We start from the raw sequence: 23,905 nt of genomic DNA, 5'->3' as shown, positions 1-23,905 counted from the left end.
TTCTCTTTCCATATAGTATTTATTACATTTACAACTCATTTCACAAACAAGACACAGAACTCATTTTAACAGGACCGTGACAGAGACATGGATTTTTACATCATGCCAAAAAAAAAAAAAAAAAAACACAAATCATTTAAAGTCATTTTGAAATATATATATAAATCCTTGTATAGTTTAAACATGACATTTTCTGTTCTCTTTTTTTTCTCTCCATATATAAGCACATAACATCTATTTCAACCCAGGGTGTCATTTGCAGTAGTATCTGGACTGTTCAGGTCCAGTCATCTCATTACAACAGGACATCATTCCTACACACGTATTATTTAAGAAGACAGGGACATAATCCCAAATGGAACCCTATAGAGTGCACTACTTTTGAGTGTGTGTGTGTGTGTGTGTGTGTGTGTGTGTGTGTGTGTGTGTGTGTGTGTGTGTGTGTGTGTGTGTGTCAGATCAGAATGTAGGGAGGTACTGGTGTGTGTGTCAGATCAGAATGTAGGGAGGTACTGGTGTGTGTGTGTGTGTGTGTGTGTGTGTGTGTGTGTGTGTGTGTGTGTGTGTGTGTGTGTGTGTGTGTCAGATCAGAAGATGGGGATGTAGTTGTCTATCTTGGCGCGGTGCCTCTGAGCGATACACTCAGCGATCCACACGATGTTCCTGCACTCCTGCTCCTTCAGCTTGACGTAGGCATAGAACACGCTGAAGTGGAACTGGTTCAGGAACGCCAGCTTGTTCAGCTTCACCTGCAGGACATCAGGGGGGTGGGTTAACGAGGGCATCAGGGGTGGGTTAATAGAGGGCATCAGGGGGTGGGTTAACGAGGGCATCAGGGGGTGGGTGGGTTAACGAGGGCATCAGGGGGTGGGTGGGTTAAACTAGGGCATCAGGGGTGGGTGGGTTAACGAGGGCATCAGGGGGTGGGTGGGTTAACGAGGGCATCAGGGGGTGGGTTAACGAGGGCATCAGGGGGTGGGTTAACGAGGGCATCAGGGGGTGGGTTAAACTAGGGCATCAGGGGGGTGGGTTAACGAGGGCATCAGGGGGTGGGTGGGTGGGTTAACGAGGGCATCAGGGGTGGGTGGGTTAACGAGGGCATCAGGGGGGTGGGTGGGTTAACTTAGGGCATCAGGGGGTGGGTTGGTTAACGAGGGCATCAGGGGGTGGGTGGGTTAACGAGGGCATCAGGGGGTGGGTGGGTTAACGAGGCATCAGGGGTGGGTGGGTTAACGAGGGCATCAGGGGGTGGGTGGGTTAACGAGGGCATCAGGGGTGGGTGGGTTAACGAGGGCATCAGGGGGTGGGTGGGTTAAACTAAGGGCATCAGGGGGTGGGTGGGTTAACGAGGGCATCAGGGGGGTGGGTGGGTTAACGAGGGCATCAGGGGTGGGTGGGTTAACGAGGGCATCAGGGGGTGGGTGGGTTACTTAGGCATCAGGGGGTGGGTGGGTTAACGAGGGCATCAGGGGTGGGTGGGTTAACGAGGACATCAGGGGTGGGTGGGTTAACGAGGACATCAGGGGGTGGGTGGGTTAACGAGGACATCAGGGGGTGGGTGGGTTAACGAGGACATCAGGGGGTGGGTGGGTTAACGAGGACATCAGGGGGTGGGTGGGTTAACGAGGACATCAGGGGGTGGGTGGGTTAACGAGGACATCAGGGGGAATGGGTGGGTTAACGAGGACATCAGGGGTGGGTGGGTTAACGAGGACATCAGGGGGGTGGGTGGGTTAAACTAGGACATCAGGGGTGGGTGGGTTAACGAGGACATCAGGGGGTGTGGGTGGGTTAACGAGGACATCAGGGGTGGGTGGGTTAACGAGGACATCAGGGGGGTGGGTGGGTTAACGAGGACATCAGGGGTGGGTGGGTTAACGAGGACATCAGGGGTGGGTGGGTTAACTAAATTGGACATCAGGGGGGGGTGGGTGGGTTACTTAGGACATCAGGGGGTGGGTGGGTTAACGAGGACATCAGGGGGTGGGTGGGTTAACGAGGACATCAGGGGGTGGGTGGGTTAACGAGGACATCAGGGGTGGGTGGGTTAACGAGGACATCAGGGGGTGGGTGGGTTAACGAGGACATCAGGGGTGGGTGGGTTAACTAGGACGCCGGGGTGGGTGGGTTAACGAGGACGCCAGGGGTGGGTGGGTTAACGAGGACGCCGGGGTGGTGGGTGGGGTAACGAGGACGCGGGGGGTGGGTGGGGTAACGAGGACGCGGGGGTGGTGGGTGGGGTAACGAGGTCGCGGGGTGGTGGGTGGGTTAACGAGGACGCCGGGGGGTCGTGGGTTAACGGTGACGCCGGGGTCGTGGGTTAAACGAGGACGCCTTAGTGAATAGGGGTCCATGGGTTAAACGAGGCACGCCGGGGGTCGTGGTTAAACGGGACGCTTAGTGGTGGGTGGGTTAACGAGGACGCCGGGGGTCGTGGGTTAAACTAGGCACGCCTTAGTGGTGGGTGGGTTAACGAGGACGCTTAGTGAATAGGGGTCATGGGTTAACGAGGACGCCGTGGGGTCGTGGGTTAACGGGGCGCCTTGGGGGGGTCGTGGGTTAACGGGGGTGGTGAGGACGCTACTTAGGAATAGGGTGTGGGTTAAACGGTGACGCCGGTGAATAGGGTCCATGGTTAAACTAAGGACGCCGGGGTCGTGGGTTAACGAGGACGCCGGGGGTCGTGGGTTAAACTAAGGACGCCGGAATAGGGGGTCCATGGTTAAACGAGGACGCCTACTTAGTGGGTGGGGTAACGGGACGCGGGGTGGTTGGTGGGTTAACGAGGACGCCGGGGGGGGTGGGTTAAACGAAGTGCGCTACTTAGTGAATGGGGTGCAGGGCCGGGGGTCGTGGGTCTTGGGGGGTTCTGTTAATACTATGATTAGAGGAGTGAGTGTGCGTGTGGTAAAAGTCGCGCTGCTCTCACCTCATGCTCAAAGAACCTGTCCTCCAGTGTCTTGTCCCTGGGTTGCTGCCTGCTCCCTCAAACAGGAGCTTGTATTCCTGAGAGGAGAGGAGTTAGCCAGATCACCATATGTTTTGACTATCAATAGGATGAGGCAAGAGGGTAGCTGTATTGCTGGGGGATTGAGAACATATTTCATTGGTCCTCTGCTTTAGTTCAACGGTTCTAGGAAGTGATACCATGTCCTTATAGCAGGTGAGCCTCTCTAAATACAGTCACAGGACAGAAAGAGACTTGGTGAAGGTGGGGAGTAGGTTGATGTTCAGGTCACAGAATAGAAGGAGACTTGGTGAAGGTGTTAGTAGTAAGGACCAGTAACTGACAGGGTAGTAGCCAGTAGGCTAGGCTAGTAGTAAGGACCAGTAACTGACAGGGTAGTAGCCAGTAGGCTAGTAGTAAGGACCAGTAACTGACAGGGTAGTAGCTAGCAGGCTAGGCTAGTAGTAGCGGTAAGGACCAGTAACTGACAGGGTAGTAGCTAGCAGGCTAGTAGTAAGGACCAGTAACTTACAGGGTAGTAGCCAGTAGGCTAGTAGTAAGGACCAGTAACTGACAGGGTAGTAGCCAGTAGGCTAGTAGTAAGGACCAGTAACTGACAGGGTAGTAGCCAGTAGGCTAGTAGTAAGGACCAGTAACTGACAGGGTAGTAGCCAGTAGGCTAGTAGTAAGGACCAGTAACTGACAGGGTAGTAGCCAGTAGGCTAGTAGTAAGGACCAGTAACTGACAGGGTAGTAGCTAGCAGGCTAGGCTAGTAGTAGCGGTAGTAAGGACCAGTAACTTACAGGGTAGTAGCCAGCAGCCTAGGCTAGTAGTAAGGACCAGTAACTGACAGGGTAGTAGCTAGCAGGCTAGTAGTAAGGACCAGTAACTTACAGGCTAAGCTAGTAGTAAGGACCAGTAACTGACAGGGTAGTAGCTATCAGGCTAGGCTAGTAGTAGCGGTAATAAGGACCAGTAACTGACAGGGTAGTAGCTAGCAGGCTAGTAGTAAGGACCAGTAACTGACAGGGTAGTAGCCAGTAGGCTAGTAGTAGCGATAGTAAGGACCAGTAACTGACAGGGTAGTAGCCAATAGGCTAGGCTAGTAGTAAGGACCAGTAACTGACAGGGTGGTAGCCAGTAGGCTAGGCTAGTAGTAAGGACCAGTAACTGACAGGGTAGTAGCCAGTAGGCTAGTAGTAGCGTAGTAAGGACCAGTAACTGACAGGGTAGTAGCCAATAGGCTAGGCTAGTAGTAAGGTCCAGTAACTGACAGGGTAGTAGCTAGCAGGCTAGGCTAGTATAGCGGGTAAGGACAAGTAACTGACAGGGTAGTAGCTAGCAGGCTAGTAGTAAGGACCAGTAACTTACAGGGTAGTAGCCAGCAGCCTAGGCTAGTAGTAAGGACCAGTAACTGACAGGGTAGTAGCTAGCAGGCTAGTAGTAAGGACCAGTAACTTACAGGGTAGTAGCCAGCAGGCTAAGCTAGTAGTAAGGACCAGTAACTGACAGGGTAGTAGCTAGCAGGCTAGGCTAGTAGTAGCGGTAATAAGGACCAGTAACTGACAGGGTAGTAGCTAGCAGGCTAGTAGTAAGGACCAGTAACTGACAGGGTAGTAGCCAGTAGGCTAGTAGTAGCATCAGTAAGGACCAGTAACTGACAGGGTAGTAGCCAATAGGCTAGGCTAGTAGTAAGGACCAGTAACTGACAGGGTGGTAGCCAGTAGGCTAGGCTAGTAGTAAGGACCAGTAACTGACAGGGTAGTAGCCAGTAGGCTGTAGTAGCGGTAGTAAGGACCAGTAACTGACAGGGTAGTAGCCAATAGGCTAGGCTAGTAGTAAGGTCCAGTAACTGACAGGGTAGTAGCCAGTAGGCTAGGCTAGTAGTAAGGGCCAGTAACTGACAGGGTAGTAGCCAGTAGGCTAGGCTAGTAGTAAGGGCCAGTAACTGACAGGGTAGTAGCCAGTAGGCTAGGCTAGTAGTAAGGACCAGTAACTGACAGGGTAGTAGCCGGCAGCCTGGGCTGGTAGTAGCAGTAGTAAGGTCCAGTAACTGACAGGGTAGTAGCCGGCAGCCTGGGCTAGTAGTAAGGACCAGTAACTGACAGGGTAGTAGCCGGCAGCCTGGGCTGGTAGTAGCATAGTAAGGTCCAGTAACTGACAGGGTAGTAGCCAATAGGCTAGGCTAGTAGTAGCAGTAGTAAGGACCAGTAATGAACAGGGTAGTAGTCGGCAGCCTGGGCTAGCAGTCGTAGTATAACTGACAGGGTAGTAGCTAGCAGCCTGGGCTAGCAGTCGTAGTATAACTTACAGGGTAGTAGCTAGCAGCCTGGGCTAGCAGTCGTAGTATAACTGACAGGGTAGTAGCCAGCAGGCTGGGCTAGTAGTAAGGACCAGTAACTGACAGGGTAGTAGCCAGCAGGCTAGGCTGTAGTAAGGACCAGTAACTGACAGGGTAGTAGCCAGCAGGCTGGGCTAGTAGTAAGGACCAGTAACTGACAGGGTAGTAGCTAGCAGCCTGGGCTAGCAGTCGTAGTATAACTGACAGGGTAGTAGCCGGCAGCCTGGGCTAGCAGTCGTAGTATATCTGACAGGGTAGTAGCTAGCAGCCTGGGCTAGCAGTCGTAGTATATCTGACAGGGTAGTAGCTAGCAGCCTGGGCTAGCAGTCGTAGTATAACTTACAGGGTAGTAGCTAGCAGCCTGGGCTAGCAGTCGTAGTATAACTGACAGGGTATAACTTACAGGGTAGTAGCTAGCAGCCTGGGCTAGCAGTCGTAGTATAACTGACAGGATATAACTGACAGGGTAGTAGCTAGCAGCCTGGGCTAGCAGTCGTAGTATAACTGACAGGGTAGTAGCTAGCAGCCTGGGCTAGCAGTCGTAGTATAACACTTACAGGGTAGTAGCTAGCAGCCTGGGCTAGCAGTCGTAGTATAACTTACAGGGTAGTAGCTAGCAGCCTGGGCTAGCAGTCGTAGTATAACTGACAGGGTAGTAGCTAGCAGCCTGGGCTAGCAGTCGTAGTATAACTTACAGGGTAGTAGCTAGCAGCCTGGACTAGCAGTCGTAGTATATCTGACAGGGTAGTATAGCTAGCAGCCTGGGCTAGCAGTCGTAGTATAACTGACAGGGTAGTATAGCTAGCAGCCTGGGCTAGCAGTCGTAGTATAACTGACAGGGTAGTATAGCTAGCAGCCTGGACTAGCAGTCGTAGTATAACTGACAGGGTAGTAGCTAGCAGCCTGGACTAGCAGTCGTAGTATAACACTTACAGGGTAGTAGCTAGCAGCCTGGACTAGCAGTCGTAGTATAACTTACAGGGTAGTAGCTAGCAGCCTGGGCTAGCAGTCGTAGTATAACTGACAGGGTAGTAGCCGGCAGCCTGGGATAGCAGTCGTAGTATAACTGACAGGGTAGTAGCTAGCAGCCTGGGCTAGCAGTCGTAGTATAACTTACAGGGTAGTAGCTAGCAGCCTGGGCTAGCAGTCGTAGTATAACTGACAGGGTAGTAGCTAGCAGCCTGGGCTAGCAGTCGTAGTAAAACTTACAGGGTAGTAGTCGGCCACAGCTTTGACCTGTTCGTAGTCGTCAGCGCGGGCAAGCTGAGCCAGCCCCTCAGGGTACAGCTTGCCACAGTGGGGGAACAGCTTGGCACGGTCCTCCTTAGACAGTTCGGTACCAAATGAGTTGATGGTGATGATGAAGGCCCTCCTGTCCGCCTCAAACTGGACACACAGAGGGAGAGGAAATAGGAAACTGACTGATTGACAGGTGAGAGGTTAATATACTAGAACACACTTCAAGGTGTGGGTAAATGTTTCCCTTTCCAATTGGACGGTGCAGTATATAAATGACTACAGAGAACCACCACAGTATAAATGACTACAGAGAACCACCACAGTATAAATGACTACAGAGAACCACCACAGTATAAATGACTACAGAGAACCACCACAGTATAAATGACTACAGAGAACCACCACAGTATAAATGACTACAGAGAACCACCTTAGCAGTATAAATGACTAAAGAGAACCACCGCAGTATAAATGACTACAGAGAACCACCGCAGTATAAATGACTACAGAGAACCACCACAGTATAAATGACTACAGAGAACCACCACAGTATAAATGACTACAGAGAACCACCACAGTATAAATGACTACAGAGAACCACCACAGTATAAATGACTACAGAGAACCACCACAGTATAAATGACTACAGAGAACCACCACAGTATAAATGACTACAGAGAACCACCGCAGTATAAATGACTACAGAGAACCACCACAGTATAAATGACTACAGAGAACCACCACAGTATAAATGACTAAATGACTACAGAGAACCACCACAGTATAAATGACTACAGAGAACCACCACAGTATAAATGACTACAGAGAACCACCACAGTATAAATGACTACAGAGAACCACCACAGTATAAATGACTACAGAGAACCACCACAGTATAAATGACTACAGAGAACCACCACAGTATAAATGACTACAGAGAACCACCACAGTATAAATGACTACAGAGAACCACCACAGTATAAATGACTACAGAGAACCACCACAGTATAAATGACTACAGAGAACCACCACAGTATAAATGACTACAGAGAACCACCACAGTATAAATGACTACAGAGAACCACCGCAGTATAAATGACTACAGAGAACCACCACAGTATAAATGACTACAGAGAACCACCACAGTATAAATGACTACAGAGAACCACCACAGTATAAATGACTACAGAGAACCACCACAGTATAAATGACTACAGAGAACCACCACAGTATAAATGACTACAGAGAACCACCACAGTATAAATGACTACAGAGAACCACCACAGTATAAATGACTACAGAGAACCACCACAGTGGCATTCGGAAAGTCTTCAGACCCCTTGACCTTTTCCACATTCTGTTACGTTACAGACTTATTCTAACATGGATTCAATTGTTTTCTTTTCTCATCACTACACAGACACACGTAGTACCCAATGATAAAGCAAAAACAAGTTGACATTTTGCAAATATAAATATATATATATATATATAAAAATATTAAACTCAGTACTTTGTTGAAGCACCTTTGGCAGCGATTACAGCCTCCAGTCTTCTTGGGAATGACGTAGCAAGCTTGGCACATCTGTATTTGTGGAGTTTTATTTTAACTAGGCAAGTCAGTTAAAGGACAAGTTCTTATTTACAATGACGGGCCTGCACCGGCCCAAACCCCGGACTGACGCTGGGCCGATTGTGCGCCGCCCTATAGGACTCCCAATCACGGCCCGGTTGTGATACAGCCTGGTATCGAACCAGGGTGTCTGTAGTGACGCCTCAAGCACTGAGATGCAGTGTCTTAGACTGCTGCGTCACTGGGAGCCTAGAGTTTCTCCCATTGCTCTCTGCAGATCCTCTCAAGCTCTGTCAGGTTGGATGGGGGAGCGTCGCTGCACAGCTATTTTTCAGGTCTCTCCAGAGATGTTCGATTGGGTTCAAGTCCAGGCTCTGGCTGGGCCACTCATGGATATTCAGAGACAGGGTAGTAGCCACTCCTGTGTTGTCTTCGCTGTGTACTTAGGGTCGTTGTCCTGTTGGAAGGTGAACCTTTGCCCCCAGTCTGAGGTCCTGAGCGCTCTGGAGCAGGTTTTCATCAAGGATCTCTCTGTACTTTGCTCCGATCATATTTCCTTCGATCCTGACTAGTCTCCCAGTCCCTGCTGCTGAAAAACATCACCACAGCATGATGCTGCTACCACCATGCTTCCCCGTAGAGATGATGCCAGGTTTCCTCCAGACGTGCCACTTGGTTTCATCAGACCAAATAATCTTGTTTCTCATAGTCTGAGAGTTTTCAGGTGGCATTTGGCAAACTCCAAGCGGGCTGTCATGTGCCTTTTACTGAGGAATGGCTACAGGAGCCATAAAGGCTTGATTTGTGGAGTGCTGCAGAGATGGGAGAACCTTCCAGAAGGATAACCATCTCCACAGAAGAAGTCCGGAGCTCTGTCACAGTGACCATCGGGTTCTTGGTCACCTCCCTGACCAAGGCCCTTCTCTCCCGATTACTCAGTTTGGCCGGGTGGCCAGCTCTAGGAAGAGTCTTTGTGGTTCCAAACTTCCTCCATTTAAGAATGATGGAGGCCACTGTGTTCTTGGGGACCTTCAATGCTGCAGAAATGTTTTGGTACCCTTCCCCAGATCTGTGCCTCGACACAATCATGTCTCTGAGCTCTACGGACAATTCATTTGACCTCATGGCTTGTTTTTTGCTCTGACATGCACTGTCAACTGTGGGACCTTATATAGACAGGTGTGTGCCTTTTCAAATAATGTCCAATCAATTGAATTTACCACAGGTGGACTTCAATCAATTTGTAGAAACATCTCAAGGATGATCAATGGAAACAGGAAGCACCTGAGATCAATTTTGAGTCTCATAGCAAAGGTTCTGAATACTTATGTAAATCTGTTTTTTTATTTTTAATACATGTGAAAATTTCTAAAAACCTGTTTTTGCTTTGTCATTATGGGGTATTGTGATGTCATTATGGGGTATTGTGATGTCATTATGGGGTATGGTGATGTCATTATGGGGTATTGTGATGTCGATTGATGAGAATTCTTTTTTAATCCATTTTAGAATAAGGCTGTAACGTAACAAAAATGTGTAAAAAGTAAAGGGGTCTGAATACTTTCCCGAAGACACTTGTATATATCAAGTTAACTGTCTAATAAAGGGACAAGCTCACGGACCTCTAGAATAGGACACATGGTGTCACCAGTGGTTCCTCCCAGAGTGGAGCAGAACTTGTAGAAAGCCTCCAGATAAGCCTGGAAATGGAGACACGGATTCAAGTCAATGACCATCTATCTTCTGATGCATGATGTTGTTTAACATTGTGAATGAAATCCCTTTGGTCACCTCATTACAGAGTATTACAGGTGAATGAAATCCCTTCGCTTATTACAGAGTATTACAGGTGAATGAAATCCCAGAGTATTACGGGTTGCTTTGCTCACCTTATACAGAGTATTACGGATGATCTCGATGTTCATCTCATCCAGATCCTGCTCAGATATGCAGTCTTGAAAGAAAGCAGCTGAAGAAATGATCAGACATTTAACAGGATTTAGAAGATTACACATTTATGAGTAAAGTTGCGTTTTAGCGCCATCTAGTGTTCGCTACAGGTTATAAAATCCCTCCAGTCTGTTGTTCAAAGATTCTTCTTCCTTGCATTCTCAAATCCATGACTTCCATTAGTAAACCACCCAGGATGGGGGGGGGACAGTTCCATTAGTAAACCACCCAGGACGGGGGGGGGAACAGTTCCATTAGTAAACCACCCAGGACGGGGGAACAGTTCCATTAGTAAATCACCCAGGACAGGGGAACAGTTCCATTAGTAAACCACCCAGGACGGGGGAACAGTTCCATTAGTAAACCACCCAGGATGGGGGAACAGTTCCATTAGTAAACCACCCAGGATGGGGGGGAACAGTTCCATTAGTAAACCACCCAGTACAGGGGGGGAACAGTTCCATTAGTAAACCACCCAGGGGGTGGGGAACAGTTCCATTAGTAAACCACCCAGTACGGGGGGGAACAGTTCCATTAGTAAACCACCCAGGACGGGGGAACAGTTCCATTAGTAAACCACCCAGGACGGGGGAACAGTTCCATTAGTAAACCACCCAGTACGGGGGAACAGTTCCATTAGTAAACTACCCAGTACAGGGGGAACAGTTCCATTAGTAAACCACCCAGGACTACAAGAACAGTTCCATTAGTAAACCACCCAGTACAGGGGGAACAGTTCCATTAGTAAACCACCCAGGACGGGGGGAACAGTTCCATTAGTAAACCACCCAGTACAGGGGGAACAGTTCCATTAGTAAACCACCCAGGACTGGGGAACAGTTCCATTAGTAAACCACCCAGGACGGGGGAACAGTTCCATTAGTAAACCACCCAGGACGGGGAACAGTTCCATTAGTAAACCACCCAGGACGGGGAACAGTTCCATTAGTAAACCACCCAGGACAGGGGGAACAGTTCCATTAGTAAACCACCCAGGACGGGGGAACAGTTCCATTAGTAAACCACCCAGTACAGGGGGAACAGTTCCATTAGTAAACCACCCAGGACGGGGGGAACAGTTCCATTAGTAAACCACCCAGGACTGGGGGAACAGTTCCATTAGTAAACCACCCAGTACAGGGGGAACAGTTCCATTAGTAAACCACCCAGTACAGGGGGAACAGTTCCATTAGTAAACCACCCAGGACGGGGGGAACAGTTCCATTAGTAAACCACCCAGTACAGGGGGAACAGTTCCATTAGTAAACCACCCAGTACAGGGGGAACAGTTCCATTAGTAAACCACCCAGGACGGGGGGAGAACAGTTCCATTAGTAAACCACCCAGGACAGGGGGAACAGTTCCATTAGTAAACCACCCAGTACAGGGGGAACAGTTCCATTAGTAAACCACCCAGGACGGGGGGGGACAGTTCCATTAGTAAACCACCCAGGACGGGGGGAACAGTTCCATTAGTAAACCACCCAGTACAGGGGGAACAGTTCCATTAGTAAACCACCCAGGACAGGGGGAACAGTTCCATTAGTAAACCACCCAGGATGGGGGGAACAGTTCCATTAGTAAACCACCCAGGGCAGGGGGAACAGTTCCATTAGTAAACCACCCAGGACAGGGGGAACAGTTCCATTAGTAAACCACCCAGGACGGGGGAACAGTTCCATTAGTAAACCACCCAGTACAGGGGGAACAGTTCCATTAGTAAACCACCCAGGACAGGGGGAACAGTTCCATTAGTAAACCACCCAGGATGGGGGGGGAACAGTTCCATTAGTAAACCACCCAGGACGGGGGGAGACAGTTCCATTAGTAAACTACCCAGGACGGGGGGAACAGTTCCATTAGTAAACCACCCAGGACAGGGGGAACAGTTCCATTAGTAAACCACCCAGGACGGGGGAGAACAGTTCCATTAGTAAACTACCCAGGACGGGGGAGGGGGAGAACAGTTCCATTAGTAAACTACCCAGGACAGGGGGAACAGTTCCATTAGTAAACCACCCAGTACGGGGGGAACAGGATTAGTAAACCACCCAGGACGGGGGGAACAGTTCCATTAGTAAACCACCCAGGACGGGGGGAATGACAGTTCCATTAGTAAACCACCCAGGACAGGGGGAACAGTTCCATTAGTAAACTACCCAGGACTGGGAGAACAGTTCCATTAGTAAACTACCCAGGACAGGGGTATTCCATTAGTAAACCACAGGACGGGGGGAAACAGTTCCATTAGTAAACCATAGGACAGGGGGAACAGTTCCATTAGTAAATCACCCAGGACAGGGGAACAGTTCCATTAGTAAACCACCCAGGGACGGGGAACAGTTCCATTAGTAAACCACCTCAGGATGTAACAGTTCCATTAGTAAACCACCCAGGACGGGGGATCAGTTATTAGTAAACCACCTCTTGGAACAGTTCCATTACTAAACCACAGGGGGTATCCATTAGTAAACCATCCAGGACGGGGGAACAGTTCCATTAGTAAACAGCCTTTGGACCCAGGACGGGGGTAACAGTTCCATTAGTAAACCACCCAGGACTTGGATGTTCCATTAGTAAACCACCCAGGACGGGGTGGGGGAACATTCCAGTATTCCACCCAGGACTTGGGAACATTTCCATTAGTAAACCACCCAGGACGGGGAACATTTCATTAGTATTCCACCTCAGGACGGGGTAAACAGTTCCATTAGTAAACCACATACAGGGTGGGAACAGTTCCATTAGTAAACCCTCTTGGATGTACATCTACAGTTCCATTAGTAAACCACAGTGGATGGGGGAAACAGTTAGTATTAAACCACCCAGGATGTACATCTACATTAGTAAACCACAGGACGGGGGGAACAGTTCCATAGTAAACCACCCAGGACGGGGAACATTTCTTAGTAAACAGTATATAACAGTTCCATTAGTAAACCACCCAGGGAACAGTTCCATTAGTAAACCACCTCAGTACAGTGGGGAACAGTTCCATTAGTAAACCACCCTCAGGACGGGGTTCCATTAGTAAACCACCCATACAGGGGTATTCCATTAGTAAACCACCCAGTTGGATGGGGGAACATCCACTGTAAACCACCCAGGACGGGGAACAGTTCCATTAGTAAACCACCTCAGGACATCTAACAGTTCCATTAGTAAACCACCCAGGGTATCAGTTCCATATTAAACCACTTGGATGGGGAACAGTTCCATTAGTAAACCACCCAGTACAGGGGGGAACAGTTCCATTAGTAAACCACCCTCTTGGGGGGAACAGTTCCATTAGTAAACCACCCAGTTAAAGGGAACAGTTCCATTAGTAAACCACCCAGTACAGGGGGAACAGTTCCATTAGTTGGTCGGGGAACAGTTCCATTAGTAAACCACCCAGGACACTTTAACAGTTCCATTAGTAAACTGGAGGATGGGGGGAACAGTTCCATTAGTAAACTACCCAGGACGGGGGGAACAGTTCCATTAGTAAACCACCCAGGAAATGGGAACAGTTCCATTAGTAAACCACCCAGTAAGGGGGAACAGTTCCATTAGTAAACCACCCAGTACAAACAGTTCCATTAGTAAACCACCCAGGAGTAAACAGTTCCATTAGTAAACCACCCAGGAATAGGGTTCTTCCATTAGTAAACCACCCAGTATAGGGAACAGTTCCATTAGTAAACCACCCAGGACGGGGGGAACAGTTCCATTAGTAAACCACCCAGGATGGGGGAACAGTTCCATTAGTAAAGGACCCATACGGGGGGGAACTGGTTCCATTAGTAAACCACCCAGTATAGGGAATAGGGTAAACTGTAGGACGGGGGGAACAGTTCCATTAGTAAACCACCCAGTACGGGGGGAACAGTTCCATTAGTAAACCACCCAGGACGGGGGGAACAGTTCCATTAGTAAACCACCCAGGACGGGGCTCAGTTCCATAGTAAACCACCCAGGAATAGGGCAGTTCCATTAGTAAACTACCCAGGACGGGGGGGAACAGTTCCATTAGTAAACCACCCAGGACGGGGGTGGGAACTTCCATAGTAAACCACTAGTATAGGGGGGAACAGTTCCAGGTAAACCACCCAGTACAGGGGGGAACAGTTCCATTAGTAAACCACCCAGGGCTCTGGGGGTGGGAACAGTTCCATTAGTAAACCACCACAGTATATAGGGAACAGTTCCATTAGGCTCTGGTCCCAGGACGGGGGGAACAGTTCCATTAGTAAACCACCCAGGACTCTGGTTCCATTAGTAAACCACCCAGGACGGGGAAACAGTTCCATTAGTAAACCACCCAGGATGGGGGAACAGTTCCATTAGTAAACCACCCAGTAGGGGGAATAGTTCCATTAGTAAACCACCCATAGTAGTACAGTTCCATTAGTAAACCACCCAGGACTCTGGGGTAGTAACAGTTCCATTAGTAAAATAGGGCCCAGTGGGGGGAACAGTTCCATTAGTAAACCACCCAGGAATAGGGGGAACAGTTCCATTAGTAAACCACCCAGTATCGGGGGGGCTCAGTTCCATTAGTAAACCACCCAGGACGGGGGGGAGAACAGTTCCATTAGTAAACCACCCAGGACAGGGGGAACAGTTCCATTGTAAACCACCCAGGACACCACCATTAGTAAACCACCCAGGACAGGGGAAACAGTTCCATTAGTAAACCACCCAGTACAGGGGGGAACAGTTCCATTAGTAAACCACCCAGTACGGGGGAACAGTTCCATTAGTAAACCACCCAGGACGGGGAAACAGTTCCATTAGTAAACCACCCAGTAGGGGGGAACAGTTCCATTAGTAAACCAACCAGGAATAGGAACAGTTCCATTAGTAAACCACCCAGGACGGGGAACAGTTCCATTAGTAAACCACCCAGGACGGGGGAACAGTTCCATTAGTAAACCACCCAGGACAGGGGAAACAGTTCCATTAGTAAACCACCCAGGTCTATAGGGGAAACAGTTCCATTAGTAAACCACCCAGGATGGGGGGACAGTTCCATTAGTAAACCACCCAGGATGGGGACAGTTCCATTAGTAAACCACCCAGTACGGGGGGAACAGTTCCATTAGTAAACCACCCAGGACGGGGGAACAGTTCCATTAGTAAACCACCCAGGTCTATAGAACAGTTCCATTAGTAAACCACCCAGTACGGGGTGGGGAAACAGTTCCATTAGTAAACCACCCAGGATGGGGGGACAGTTCCACTAGTAAACCATTTTAGAATAAGTTCCATTAGTAAACCACCCAGTACAGGGGGAACAGTTCCATTAGTAAACCACCCAGGACGGGGGGGGAACAGTTCCATTAGTAAACCACCCAGTACACAGTTCCATTAGTAAACCACCCAGTACAGGGGGAACAGTTCCATTAGTAAACCACCCAGGACGGGGGAACAGTTCCATTAGTAAACCACTATATAGGGAATAGGGAACAGTTCCATTAGTAGTACCCAGGATGGGGGAACAGTTCCATTAGTGGAGCAAACTACCCAGGACGGGGGAACAGTTCCATTAGTAAACCACCCAGGAGGGCAGTTCCATGTAAACCACCCAGTACATGGAACAGTTCCATTAGTAAACCACCAGGACGGGGGGGAACAGTTCCATTAGTAAACCACCCTGGGGGGAACAGTTCCATTAGTAAACCACCCATTATGGGGAACAGTTCCATTAGTAAACCACCCAGTACAGGGGTACAGTTCCATTAGTAAACCACCCAGGACGGGGGAACAGTTCCATTAGTAAACCACCTCAGTACGGGGGGGGAACAGTTCCATTAGTAAACCACCCAGGACGGGGGGAACAGTTCCATTCTAGTAAACCACTATATGGAATAGGGCTCAGTTCCATTAGTAAACTACCCAGGATGGGGGGAACAGTTCCATTAGTAAACTACCCAGGACGGGGAACAGTTCCATTAGTAAACCACCCAGGACGGGGAACAGTTCCATTAGTAAACTGTACAGGGGTAACAGTTCCATTAGTAAACCACCCATACAGGGGGGAACAGTTCCATAGTAAACCACCCAGGACGGGGGTGGGAACAGTTCCATTAGTAAACCACCCAGTACGGGGGGAACAGTTCCATTAGTAAACCACCCAGGACGGGGGAACAGTTCCATTAGTAAACCACCCAGGACGGGGGAATAGTTCCATTAGTAAACCACCCAGGACGGGGGGTCTTCCATTAGTAAACCACCCAGGATAGGGAAACAGTTCCATTAGTAAACCACCCAGGATGGGGGGAACAGTTCCATTAGTAAACCACCCAGTACTGGAACAGTTCCATTAGTAAACCACCCAGGACGAGGGGGAACAGTTCCATTAGTAAACCACCCAGGACGGGGGGGGAACAGTTCCATTAGTAAACCACCCAGGACGGGGGGGGAACAGTTCCATTAGTAAACCACCCAGGACGGGGGGGAACAGTTCCATTAGTAAACCACCCAGGACGGGGGAACAGTTCCATTAGTAAACCACCCAGGAGGGGGGGGGAACAGTTCCATTAGTAAACCACCCAGGACAGGGGGAACAGTTCCATTAGTAAACCACCCAGGACAGGGGGAACAGTTCCATTAGTAAACCACCCAGGACAGGGGGGAACAGTTCCATTAGTAAACCACCCAGTACAGGGGGGGGGAACAGTTCCATTAGTAAACCACCCAGTACAGGGGGGGAAACAGTTCCATTAGTAAACCACCCAGGACGGGGGGGGAACAGTTCCATTAGTAAACCACCCAGTACGGGGGGAACAGTTCCATTAGTAAACCACAAAGGACGGGGAACAGTTCCATTAGTAAACCACCCAGGACGGGGGAACAGTTCCATTAGTAAACCACTTGGACGGGGGGAACAGTTCCATTAGTAAACCACCCAGGACGGGGAAACAGTTCCATTAGTAAACCACCCAGGACAAACAGTTCCATTAGTAAACCACCCAGGATGGGGGGGACATTCCATTAGTAAACAGTGGGGGGGACAGTTCCATTAGTAAACCACATCCAGTACGGGGGGAACAGTTCCATTAGTAAACCACCCAGGACGGGGGGGAACAGTTCCATTAGTAAACCACCCAGGATGGGGGGAACAGTTCCATTAGTAAACCACCCAGGCGGGGGGAACAGTTCCATTATGTAAACCACCCAGTACAGGGGTGGGTAGTTCCATTAGTAAACCACCCAGGACAGGGGAACATTCCATTAGTAAACCACCCAGTGGGGGGAACAGTTCCATCTAGTAAACCACCCAGGACAGGGGGTACAGTATTCATTAGTAAACCATCCAGGACATAGGGGTAACAGTTCCATTAGTAAACCACCCAGTACGGGGGGGTTCCATTAGTAAACCACCCTCTTGGGGAACAGTTCCATTAGTAAACCACCCAGGACAGGGGGCTAGTTCCATTAGTAAACCACCCTTGGGGGGAACAGTTCCATTAGTAAACCACCCAGTATCATTAACAGTTCCTTAGTAAACCACCCAGTACATACAGTTCCATTAGTAAACCACTACAGTACATACAGGGGTATCAGTTCCATTAGTAAACCACCCAGTACATAACAGTTCCATTAGTAAACCACCCAGGATTTTCATATTTTCCATTAGTAAACCACCCAGTACGGGGGGAACAGTTCCATTAGTAAACCACCCAGTAATACTCAGTTCCATTAGTAAACCACCCAGGACGGGGGGCTAACAGTTCCATTAGTAAACCACCCAGGACGGGGGGGTAAGTTCCATTAGTAAACCACCCAGGATATAGGGAATTAGTTCCATTAGTAAACCACCCAGGACGGGGGCTATATTCCATTAGTAAACCACCCAGTACGGGGGGCTCAGTTCCATTAGTAAACCACCCAGGATGGGGGAAGGGTTCTGGTCATATAGTAAACCACCCAGGGAATAGGGCTCAGGTCCATAGTAAACCACCCATGGGGGGCTCTGGTCTATTAGTAAACCACTATACAACAGGGGTTCTCTCCATTAGTAAACCACCCAGGATGGGGGAACAGGGCCTGGTCTTAGTAGTACCACTATTCAAGGGTTCTCTCTATAGTAGAATACATAGGGTAGGCTCTTAGTATTAGTCCACTTGGGGAATAGTTCATCTACAGTAGTAAACCACCCAGGAAGGGGGGGGTTCCATTAGTAGTACCACTCTTGGGTAGGGTTCTGGTCATTAGTACCACTATATAGGGGGGAATAGGGTTCTGGTCTATAGTACCACTCTACAGGGAATAGGGGTCTGGTCTCATAGTGTGACTATTAAATAGGGCTCTGGTCTACAGTAGTACCACTATAGTATTCAATCTCTCTCTATAGTACATACATACAGTACCACTATATGGGGGCGGTAGAGCTCTTCTCTTAGGCTGGAGTACATACAGAATAGGGCTCTCTTGGTCTATAGTAGTACCACTATATAGGAATAGGGTCTGGTCTCAGGTACTAATAAAGGGAAAAAATGCTAACATCTTTACACAATAATTAGTAGCCACTATATAGGGAATAGGGCTCTGGTTATAGTACTATTCAATATAGGGAATAGGGCTCTGGTCTAGTAGCCACTATTAGGGAATTCTGGTCTAGTAGTACCATATATAGGAATAGGGTTCTGGTCTATAGTAGTACCACTATATAGGGAATAGGGCTCTGGTCTATAGTAGTACCACTATATAGGGAATAGGGCTCTGGTCTATAGTAGTACCACTTCATCCTCTGGTCTATAGTAGTACCACTATATAGGGAATAGGGCTCTGGTCTATAGTAGTACCACTATATAGGGAATAGGGCTCTGGTCTATAGTAGTACCACTATATAGGGAATAGGGCTCTGGTCTATAGTAGTACCACTATATAGGGAATAGGGCAGCAGTCACAGTCCTGCCTTACCCAGAGGGGTGTCGACCAGGATGGCGTTGTAAAGTTCTGCTGGGGTCTGGGCGATGTTGACTGCCTCCATCTGCTCAAAGCTGCCCAGAGGGTGGCACTTAGGTACCAGCTCAGAGATGGCACGCTGGTGCAGGGTGCCCGTGATCAGCAGGATCACATTGTCTATCATGTAGCTGTACCTGTGAGGATGGGAGGAGAGCGCGTGTTTCAGTGATGACTGGGTAGTTAAGAGCATAGCAAATATTACATTTCATTTTGCAAGATGGTGAGAGCCGGTACGAGGGTTCTCTCTCAGGCTGGAGCGAGGGTTCTCTCTCAGGCTAGAATGAAAGGCGGCTGGTAAGAGCCGGTACGAGGGTTCTCTCTCAGGCTAGAATGAAAGGCGGCCGGTGAGAGCCGGTACGAGGGTTCTCTCTCAGGCTGGAATGAAAGGCGGCTGGTAAGAGCCGGTACGAGGGTTCTCTCTCAGGCTAGAATGAAAGGCGGCCGGTAAGAGCCGGTACGAGGGTTCTCTCTCAGGCTAGAATGAAAGGCGGCCGGTAAGAGCCGGTACGAGGGTTCTCTCTCAGGCTAGAATGAAAGGCGGCCGGTAAGAGCCGGTACGAGGGTTCTCTCTCAGACTAGAATGAAAGGCGGCCGGTAAGAGCCGGTACGAGGGTTCTCTCTCAGGCTAGAATGAAAGGCGGCTGGTAAGAGCCGGTACGAGGGTTCTCTCTCAGGCTAGAATGAAAGGCGGCCGGTAAGAGCCGGTACGAGGGTTCTCTCTCAGGCTGGAATGAAAGGCTGTGGGTAAGAGCCGGTACGAGGGTTCTCTCTCAGGCTAGAATGAAAGGCGGCCGGTAAGAGCCGGTACGAGGGTTCTCTCTCAGGCTAGAATGAAAGGTGGCCGGTAAGAGCCAGTACGAGGGTTCTCTCTCAGGGTAGAATGAAAGGCGGCCGGTAAGAGCCGGTATGAGGGTTCTCTCTCAGGGTAGAATGAAAGGCGGCCGGTAAGAGCCGGTACGAGGGTTCTCTCTCAGGCTAGAATGAAAGGCGGCCGGTAAGAGCCGGTATGAGGGTCCTCTCTCAGGGTAGAATGAAAAGGCGGCCGGTGCAAGGGTTCTCTCTCAGGCTAGAATGAAAGGCGGCCGGTAAGAGCCACTACGAGGGTTCTCTCTCAGGTTAGAATGAAAGGCGGCCGGTAAGAGCCGGTACGAGGGTTCTCTCTCAGGCTAGAATGAAAAGGCGGCCGGTAAGAGCCACTACGAGGGTTCTCTCTCAGGCTAGAATGAAAGGCGGCCGGTAAGAGCCGGTACGAGGGTTCTCTCTCAGACTAGAATGAAAGGCGGCCGGTAAGAGCCACTACGAGGGTTCTCTCTCAGGCTAGAATGAAAGGCGGCCGGTAAGAGCCGGTACGAGGGTTCTCTCTCAGGCTAGAATGAAAGGCGGCTGGTAAGAGCCGGTACAAGGGTTCTCTCTCAGGGTAGAATGAGTCAATAGGCATATATAAGAGTATGAAACATGGACCATACAGATGTCACATAACTGAAAAGAGATGGGAGACGGACATATACAGTTTAACCAATAGCTGATTTGTTCCAGTCAATAATAAGACACGGTGATATTCTAAGCCTAAACCCCCCCAAAATGCATGGGAAAGACAGGCTCAATTTAATTAGACAATATGGGCACCCATCTTGCCCCTTCATTTGATAGATAGAGGCTTGGCAGACACCAGAGAGCCTGTGAATGACTCACGTGATGAAGTCCATGAAGCTTGCCAGCGGTTCGTAGGACTGGTTTCTCATGTGACGGAACTCCACCACCATCTTCTCTTTGAGCTTATCGTCGATGACGGACACGGTGAGGGGGGACGGCTCGTTGGCCAGGAAGCTGCCATAGTCCGTGCTCTGCAGATGGAGTTTCAGGTCTGCATTGGTGGGGGGGGGCAAGACGTCTTCAGATACTGGGTAACAGTGGCTTTCAACAGACACAATAAATGACATGCACAGGACAAGTACAAGCTCATATTAATGCTGCTGTGAGAGGGCATGATGCTAACGGTATGTTAGAGACCCATACACAAGGGAAGAGGCTAGCTAGCTGTGTGTCTAGAATGCTTCCATTTTACTTGATGTGTAAGCTAATTGACCAATACTTTGAGCAATAGTTTCAGTTCCTCATAGAAATCCCGCTGTTGATCAATCTAATGTGATTTATTTAACATTTTATGTAGGCAGCCTGGTAATGAATACATGCTAATGGTTCTTGCTAACGGTTCTTCAATAAATACTGGCTTGTTAATACTAGCTAGCTACAGCGGTCAATGCAATGTAATAACCAGGGCCTGGTTTCCCAAAAGCATCTGAAGGCTAAGTTTATCTTTAGATTCTTCTTATGAGCAATGTGAAAATCTCAAGAGCTTCTTTCCTGAAACCACTGTTACTTAAGTTAACCTTGCAAGCCAGGCAACTATTTTTATATTTTTTTATAAAACAATGCTTTGGTCCTTTGCTAGCTAGCCAGTTCAAATAATGACCAGAGTATTCAGGCTGTATCACATCTGGCTGTGATTGGGAGTACCATAGGGAGGCGCACAATTGGCTCTGCCTTGTCCGTTTGGCCGGGGTAGGCCATATATCTCTCTCACACATAAAGTTGGAAGTTTACATACACCTTAGCCAAATACATTTATTTTTCTACAATTCCTGACATTTAATCCTAGAAAGTGAAATGTCAGAATCATAGTAGAGAATGATTTATTTCATATTTTATTTCTTTCATCACATTCCCAGTGGGTCAGAAGTTTACATTAACAATTTAAATACTAAATGGTGTTTATACTTGCGTACTATTGTTTGTACAGATGAACGTGGTACCTTCAGGTGTTTGGAAATTGTTCCCAAGGATGAACCAGACTTGTGGAGTTCTACAATGATGATGTCAAGCAAAGAGGCACTGAGTTTGAAGGTAATGAAATACACCCACAGGTACACCTCCAATTTACTCAAATGATGTAAATTAGCCTATCAGAAGCTTCTAAAGCAATGACATTATTTTCTGGAATTTGCCCAAGCTGTTTAAAAGGCACAGTCAACAACTTCTGACCCACTGGAATTGTGATACAGTGAATTAAATTAAATAATCTGTCTGTAAACAATTGTTGGAAAAATTACATGTGTCATGCACAAAGTAGATGTCATAAACGACTTGCCAAAACGATAGTTTGTTAACAAGACATTTGTGTGTGAGATCTGAACTTCGGTTGGAGTCATTAATTCGTTTTTCAAACACTCCACGAATGTATTGTTAACAAACTATAGTTTTGGCAAGTCCGTTATGATATCTACTTTGTGTAGATAGCTGACATCGTCTTAACTTTTCGCTGCTTTTGATTAATTATGACAGAAAAATAAAGCCACAACAACATTATTTACAAGGTGAGGTTAATGGTGAACTGACAGAAAACAACTTCCTGTCAGTGTGACGAAATAAAAATTCTCAGGTAGAATTTAACACTCCTGCGTCAGGTTACAGGAGGATTTGGTCTGGTCGTTGCCACAGTCGCATATATATATATATATATATATATATATATATATATATATATATATATAATTTTATGTCTGTGCGACAGGAAACTGACAGTCGCATATCGTTCAAACAAATTGTAAAACGGTCCTTTTAAAGAGAAACGTCCGGCTCCTTCAGTCCACTACTGGGCTAACTGGCACGCTAAGCTTCCCAGCTAATTAAAATGTAGTTAGGTAAATTAAACGTTAGCTAACTAATTCAAAAGAATAATATCGGTTTTGTGAGACCCAATTCAATCTCGAAATCTAGCGACCCGCCCATTTAAGTTGAATTAACTACATCCATATACAAAACTGATCATTAATAAGCTACTATTCATGACAGAGTAACCTGATATAGATAGCTAACGTTAACTAAATTGATAATACAAGGACCCATCATGAGATATTAGTTAGTAACCTACTGTTATAGCTGGCTAGAGTTGTCATTAACATTATATATATATATAAAGGTACAGTAGTAGCATGGCGACTGGCCATGTCTTCGGAAACGCCACATGTTTTTTTTTAAATCCAGTAACGTTTATTAAATGTTAACAATACCACTTGAAAAGCCACTGTGTACATTTGACAACATAGTTATCCAGATGACCAGCTGGTTAGCGAGCATGCTAACGTTATAGCTCCGACTCACCTTCCAGGGTTTCACACTGGACGAGATTTAGATAGTCTCCCTGTGAAAGAATTCCGGCTTTAAAACCCCTGACCAACCCTTCCAAGTAACCATTATCCACATTAAAATACAGCTCCGAGAATATAGGCATATTGAGGCCTCAAAATATATCCGTATATTGATGAAATACAAGCGTTTTAGGAAGGAAAATTAATTCTAGACAGGGCTGAGCTCCAGATTACCCGGCTGTAAAAAAAAAGACACGTGATCACTCGCCACCAATATCATGTGACTCAACATCGACTTTCGATGACGTAATGCCGCGTTCATATCCACTCGGAACTCGGAAATATCCGACTTCAGCCGCGTTCAAGATGACTGGGAACTCGGGAAATAAACGAGCTCCAACTGGGAAAATCGTTTTGAAGGACCTGAAGATCACTGATGTTATGATTTTACCTATGTTTTTTCTCGAGGTCCCAGTTGTCTTGAAAATACCAGGAGGAGAAGCAATGGAGAGGGCTTGATAACATCCTCTGGTTGGAAATGGCAGAAAGTAGAGTGTGGAAGAAATGGAGAAAAGGGTTGGAGAAGGAACAGCTGTGCTGGAATGCCAACAATATGGCTGTCAGTTCTGATGATATGGAGGGGAGGATGAGGATCAAGGACCTGAATGGTCGGTAGTGGAAAGACACTGGAAGAAGAGAGATCATGATACTGAAAGACACAGGAAGAAGAGAGATCATTATACTGAAAGAC

At 48.1% G+C, this 23,905-nt stretch overlaps 1 protein-coding gene and 1 long non-coding RNA gene across 2 annotated transcripts; one reads left to right on the top strand and one right to left on the bottom strand.

The window, feature by feature from the left end:
• atp6v0d1 (ATPase H+ transporting V0 subunit d1) lies at nucleotides 1-23,438 on the bottom strand. The gene is given in 10 exon segments (XM_052513705.1): nucleotides 1-537; nucleotides 583-749; nucleotides 2,930-2,967; nucleotides 2,970-3,006; nucleotides 6,499-6,675; nucleotides 9,724-9,801; nucleotides 9,991-10,070; nucleotides 18,962-19,140; nucleotides 20,699-20,870; nucleotides 23,168-23,438. Coding segments are annotated over 9 exon segments (1,053 nt in total). The 5' UTR covers nucleotides 23,298-23,438; the 3' UTR covers nucleotides 1-537; nucleotides 583-587.
• On the top strand, nucleotides 3,975-6,490 carry LOC127927395 (uncharacterized). Its single transcript, XR_008127276.1, has 3 exons — nucleotides 3,975-4,208; nucleotides 4,445-4,992; nucleotides 5,097-6,490. It is a non-coding gene; the product is annotated as an uncharacterized LOC127927395 (long non-coding RNA).
• Nucleotides 23,439-23,905: the final 467 nt, after the last annotated feature.

This window comes from Oncorhynchus keta, unplaced genomic scaffold, assembly GCF_023373465.1.
Source record: "Oncorhynchus keta strain PuntledgeMale-10-30-2019 unplaced genomic scaffold, Oket_V2 Un_scaffold_13882_pilon_pilon, whole genome shotgun sequence".
NCBI classification, from domain to species: Eukaryota; Metazoa; Chordata; class Actinopteri; order Salmoniformes; family Salmonidae; genus Oncorhynchus; species Oncorhynchus keta.
Note: the sequence above shows the minus strand (reverse complement) of the source record. Positions and strands in the feature narration are given on the sequence as shown.